Raw genomic sequence first — 6581 nt, 5'->3', positions numbered from 1 at the left:
GTGAGGAACAATTGGCTTAATCAGAAAAGTCCTGGAACATGCATTTTCTATCCGGAGTTTTCAAGTGCATCATCATTAGTTCGCATTAATGGAGCTTCTTTTAAGGCACTCCGTGACATACATGAATTTGAAAGAAAAAGCCTATCAAAGTTTGGCTATGGGCTTACATACAAAGCTCTCCACCCATCCAACATAGAAAGACAGAACGTAAAACTAGCACTGAAAGTTTTCAATCCATTCGTTATTGAAGCCCTGAAGTCACTTGGAGGAAAACTTGGCCTGTCCTATGCTGAAGGAACGGCAGACTTTATCAGTGTGATACTAAAGTGGTGGCACATTGTCAACGTAAAAACGCCTCAGAAAGGCCGTCGGCTAAGATGTCCCTATCAAGAACCAGTGACGAGCTTGTATGGTGTGCAAGTGCAGTTCCTGAGTTCTTTTGTGAGCTGGTTAGATGTATGGAAAGAGGTGAAAATGGACACCGGTGCTCTGACAACTGATATGCATGCTGCACTCAGGCTCACAACTTATTCCCTAATTGAGGTCTGCCGCTATTGCATTGACGAGCTTCACTTAGAGTATGTCTTGCTTGGCAAATTCCAAACTGACAGCCTCGAAGAAAGGTTTGGAAGATACCGTCGCCTTAGTGGGACAAACTATCATGTCTCCATACAGCAAATATATGAGGCGGAAGCGAAGCTAAGGCTGCAAGACTCGCTTATCTTCCCTGAAATGAGAGACATGTGGAAATCTAGCAGCAAAACATTAGATGCCAGCCGCCTCATAGAAGACTACAAGATAAAAATAACAGAAGAAGACATTAAAAGCAAGGAGTCGAGCTTGCCAGCTATTACATACATAGCAGGATTTTGTGCACATGCAGCTCTAAAAAAGATTCCTTGCACAGCTTGTGCAGAAAACCTTACCGCACAGGAAAAAGAAATGGAGCTGGATCGCAACATAATAATTGAGAACCTCTCCCGGGGTGGTTTGAAGTTCCCGAGGCCTGTAGTCATAGATGCCGTGCTGCGAATGCAACTAGTTCTTGAGAAATTGACTACACAAGAAAATGTTGTGCAGTTTCATGCTTCCAGACATCAAAGGGAATTGCTGATTAGTTTGACACAAGAAGTAATAGACGATGAAGGATTCGATATCTGTTCTCAAGGTCATCATCCTGATGATGTCTATCAAAATATACTGTGGGCAGCAGCGAACACATTGCTTAAAAATTATGTCCAAATGAAGACAGACCTCTTAAACACTGAACTGTCAAAAAAGAAACAGCAAAGAAAGCTCAAAACGCTTTCGTAATGCAGACCAGCTTCAGACAGGTTGTTTGGTTCAAGGATTTGTTTGTATTGTTTGTAGTCAGTGTATTGTAGTGTGAGAGTCCTCACAGTGTTTGTGAGGACTCCCTTTTCGTTCTTCAGTGTGCATTTGAAGTAAATCTGTCAGGGTATTGTTCAGTGTTTTTTTTAATCAGTTCTAGTATTGGAAAATAAACCTTTTTTCCTTAATGCTACTGTCGCCCACTCTCTTTCTTGCATGACAGCATGACACCGTTAAATAATGGTTTTAACCGCGGGCCTGTAAATGGAACTTCATGTTGTTACGAGAAATAAACTGACGCTAAATACTGGTCGTGCATTGAAATTCTTGGACGCTCCCATTTCACTTCGGTTCAAAGGCGAACGGGCGGTAGCAAGCAGGCGCACTCCGGCGGGGTCGGGCAAGGTACGTGACGTCACGTACGGAGCGCGCAGGCCTTGAAAAATTTCTAGGTGGCTTTGGTTCGATTCGCAGTAACGCGTGAAGTTCGCAAGCTAAGAGAAGTGAGTGCGGTTATCGCTTTCTCTCAACTAGCGTGTGTTATGAAGACTGACTCATTAAACGCCGCTGATTTTGAATTCGATTGTGGATTTTATGGCTCGTAGGCCTAACACGGCTAAGCTTGGCTGGTGAAGGCTAGTAAAGTTTGTTTGCTCAAAACTAAGCGCAACTAATTGTTTTCTGCTTACATAGAATAACCTCTAAATTGTAATTAAACACGAATACACGCAAGTAAAAATTGTTATTCCTACACTGTAAACGAAAATAAACCCACCTGGGAGTTTTTAACAGGTGAGTGAGAGAGAGATAGCAAAGAGAGGAAAGGCAGGGAGGTCAACCAGACGAGCGTCCGGTTTGCTACCCTACACTGGGGGAAGGGAAAGGGGGAACAGAAAGAAAGAAAGCGGGATAGAGGGAACACACGCAGCAAAGTGCTTGGAAATCAGTCAAGTCAAAGCAAGTGCTCCGTCGATACATTAGGCTGCCGTCAATCTTGGTGGTTCATAGCTGGTGATGCACGTTGAAGTTACCAGTGATGTGCCCTAAAACCTCTCCTCCTCAAATATTTACTCCGATGTATGGGAGCAAAACAGCGCCATTCCCTCGTTTCACTCCGCTGGCTTGCTGCGGGAGTATTAGGGCGACATACGCGATTTTACTCCGCTTAAAAATCTTGTTCTCCCGTGAAACTCCGACTGGGAGTTTTAAAAAACTCCCCTCCGCCGAAGCAGGTTGGTCACGTGGCGCTTCCCATGAGGCTGTGCGCCTCGACAGCGACCGGGCGCGTTCGGCGGAGCCGGTCATGGCTGACGGTTTGTTTACATCTGTGAAGTGTCGTTCCGTGACAGCGTCTCGTCAATTTGTTTCCCGTATTTCCTTCCAGAAAGTGTTATAGGCATGCCTGAAGCTCACTGTATCTCAGCTTCAAGTACGTTAGCTCTGATCACTTTGCCGACAACGACGAATGCAAGAGCAACGTTTTCTAGTGCGGAAAAAGGCTTAGGTATACCTCGAAGCTGCTCACTGGCTTGTGTTCTTCAGTACGTGAAATACGACTTTTATGTCCTTTTGAGTATATGCTGACAACGTCTGGTGTAATGTTTGAAAGGACCGCGTAGCAATGGCAACAGCAGCCACTGTTCGAGCGACGACGTCCGTGGTCGCACATGAGTGGCGTACCCCAAGTTCGTTGCGGTGCTGTGTTGCCAGTGAGAAAGACCGGAGTGCAAGCAACTGTTTTTATGCATCTGTGAACGGATATTCTCGCCCGAAGAAAAACGGTAGGACATAAGTATGCGTACTGTAAATAAAGCTTCTTATTGAGCGATATGAATCGAATTGTTATCGCGCATATAGGTTTTGGTCACGTCGTTGCTTCCGATATTGCATTAACATTACGCTCTATCCGAGACACTGATTTAGACGCATGCCCTGTTGACTCCGAGTTTAAGGATTCACTCGACAGATCAGCGATGTAGCTCCTTTTCACTACCGAGAGAGATTGCTTGGACGCAGAGCAAGTAGTGCGGTGTATAAGATGTATGACTGCGCATTTTTTGGTGTTACGTCGGCTACTGCGGGTCATGCTCACACGTAATAATTTCTTGCTACGCTACCACTATATTGCAAAAATTTAATTTTGCTATGAAGCACACGCGCTTACATCTTTCTTGCTTACTGTAACTAACGCACTACTTTTTGGTCGCGAACGCCGGCAGTGTGCGAAGTCGCTTCAGCACTCACAGAATGGCATGATAATTTTGAAAAATTACGCCATTAACTTTTTTCTCTCACTATTCTGAATTAACAGTTTTGTGTTGATTAAGGTATTCCGTTAATTTCAGAGAGGCAGATCTCGTATGAACGAGCATGTGAGTCGTAATTCTGAAAACAGCGCAGCTGCTCCCTAGGCGGTTTCGAGGCACACAGTATCGTGGCTATATATACTGGCACCGTTGCTTCTTGAGTATCGCGTGTACGTGGGATGTCTTTCAAATTTCTGCATTGGGCGTTTCTGAAATGTTTATGTATGTCATGATATATGTGTTTTCATTGACTTGTTTCGTCGAATTTGACGCGGTCTCGTGTGCATATTTCCAAATTTGACCAGCAGTCTCTGTATGTAAAGATGTTCGCGCAAAGTCGCGCGATGCCTCTTTTTATACTCCCGTTGCACCTCGAAAAAACTCCGTCCATTGCAAAGCAATAAATAAAGAAAAGACAGAAAAAAAATACTCCCATATTTCCACGCAAAAATTCCGCTCGCACGGAGTAAAAATTCTACTCCAATCATACGGAGCATAATAAACTCCGAACCGAGGGGTCGCTAGAGGACAAGCATTATACTCCCACCTCGGAGTTATTTCCGTTTACAGTGTATCATAAAATGGTATATTTTATTTAATTATTTCTGATAGTTTTGCTTTGACGCCGTAGTGGCGCTGTCAGCGCAAGACGCTATCCGCAAACCCTATTCTAAAACTCTTCACTCCTACGTGCCCCAACGCTAACACCCGCAAAGCTCTTTGGGGCCCCAAACTATTGGGGCCCCTATTCTAAAACTCCCTAGTGTTTGCACGAGTTGGGTTTCCAGCCGCAATTCAGGCAGATCAAGGATCAGTATTCACGAGCGCACTGACTTCCGCATTCTTGCAAAAGTGCGGGGTAAAGTTAATACACAGTTCTGACTATCACCCTCAGTCAAACAGTGTAGAGAGGTGGCATTCGGTGCTTAAGCGAGTTTTGCGTGCGCTCTGTTACGAGCACAAGGAGGACTGGGAGAACTGTCTGCCGGCAACATTGTTTGCTTTGCGAACGGTTCCACATGAAGCGACAGGGTTCTCGCCAGCAGAACTAGTGTATGGGAGGACACTCCGTTCTCCACTGAGAATGTTAAGAGAGATGTGGGAGGAAAGAGGGGAGCGTCCAACAGTGGTTGAATACGTGCTAAATTTACTGGAACGGCTAAGCGCAACCCAAGAACTAGTCGGAAAGAACATGGGAGTAGTTCAAAAGAACGCCAAATTCTATTACGACAAGAAGGCGAGGCTTCGAACGTTTAACGCCGGAGACCAGGTAATGATCCTCAAACCTTCAAGAAAGAACAAGGTTGAAGTTCACTGGGACGGGCCCGTTAAAGTGTTGCACAAACTTTCAGATACCAACTATTATCTGAAAATGCCCGGTCGCAGGAAGGAAGTGAAGATATATCACTGTAGTTTGATGAAGCCGTATGTAGAGCGGAGCGGAGTCGTTAACTATACTATCAAAGAGCAGGATGGCACTAGTACCAAGTTTAAAGAGTATAGGGCGACCTCCAACTCTGAAATCGGCCTAGAAGATGTAGTAGAACACTCGGTAACCCCGCACGCTCTAAGACCCGAGCAGCTAGATGAGCTAAAAGAGGTGTTCGGGGAATATCTCGACAGATTCAGCGATCGGCCGGGTAGAACCGAACTAATAACGCATGAAATTGAGCTGACATCAACCGAACCAGTAAGATCAAAGCCTTACAGGGTGTCTCCAAGACAGAGAGAGATTATGGAGGCAGAGATACAGCGCATGCTAGAGTTGGGAGTTATTGAGCCCGCTGAGAGTGACTACACGTCACCGCTGATACTGGTAGAAACCCCTAACAAGGACCCTCGTCCGTGTGTTGACTACAGGAAGTTAAATGCCATCACTAGGGATCAGCTGTACCCGATACCCAACATTGAGGAACGAATTGAAAGAGTTAGCGCTGCTAAATACATTTCAACTATAGATCTCGTACGGGGGTACCGGCAAGTTCCACTTTCAGAAAGTGCCAGCCGCTGTGCCGCATTCATCTCGCCTGTAGGCACTTTTCGCCCTCTCGCACTCAGCTTCGGGCTGAAGAACGCGCCGTTTAGCTTCTCTAAGTTAATGGATATTGTCCTAAAAGACTTGCAGGTGTTCGCCTTGCCCTATCTTGATAATGTAGCAATTTTTTCGGACAGCTGGGAACAACACGTATCGCACCTCAAACAGGTGTTCTGACGGTTGAGGGAAGCCGGCTTAACGATGAAAGCGGAAAAGTGTAGGTTTGGTTGTTCGCAGGTTACTTATCTGGGCCATGTTGTCGGTCAGGGCATGAGACGGCTGGACGAGCTGAAAATAGCTACGATTGGAGAATTTTCTCAGCCGCGCACGAAAACAGACCTTCGTTCATTTTTGGGACTTGTGGGGTACTATCAACGGTACATTCCGAATTACTCGCAAATGGCAAGTCCATTAACGGACGCCCTCTGAAAGGGAGCACCGAGTAATGTACACTGGGATAAGGACAAAGAGAACGCTTTCCAAAGTTTGAAAACGCTACTGGTTTCTCGTCCTGTGCTTCGCTCGCCAGACTATACAAAGGAATTCATAGTTCAATGCGACGCAAGCGACAGAGGTATGGGCATGGTACTTTGTCAGGTCGGCGACGATAACGAGGAGCATCCTATCCTCTATGCCAGCCGTAAACTAAATGTAAGAGAGGAAGCCTACAGCGCTTCAGAGAAGGAATGCGCTGGTTTATTTCGGGCCGCACACAAGTTGTCGTGTTACTTGTACGGAACGAAGTTCATCTTCGAGACCGACCACTGTTCTCTGACGTGGCTCAATCATATGTCACACAAAAGTGGCCGCTTGCTCCGATGGAGCCTCACTCTCCAAGAGTACAACTCCGTTAGATATAAGAAGGGAAAGTTGCATAGCAATGCGGATGGTTCGAGCAGGCTAATTTG

At 45.8% G+C, this 6581-nt stretch overlaps 1 protein-coding gene across 1 annotated transcript; it reads left to right on the top strand.

The window, feature by feature from the left end:
* Nucleotides 1-662: 662 nt before the first annotated feature.
* LOC142572933 (uncharacterized) lies at nucleotides 663-1620 on the top strand. The gene has a single exon (XM_075682394.1). The coding sequence runs from the start codon at nucleotides 733-735 to the stop codon at nucleotides 1312-1314; it is 582 nt and encodes a 193-aa protein (XP_075538509.1). The 5' UTR covers nucleotides 663-732; the 3' UTR covers nucleotides 1315-1620.
* Nucleotides 1621-6581: the final 4961 nt, after the last annotated feature.

This window comes from Dermacentor variabilis, chromosome 1, assembly GCF_050947875.1.
Source record: "Dermacentor variabilis isolate Ectoservices chromosome 1, ASM5094787v1, whole genome shotgun sequence".
Classification (NCBI taxonomy): domain Eukaryota; kingdom Metazoa; phylum Arthropoda; class Arachnida; order Ixodida; family Ixodidae; genus Dermacentor; species Dermacentor variabilis.
This window is presented reverse-complemented; position numbering and strand designations above follow the sequence as displayed.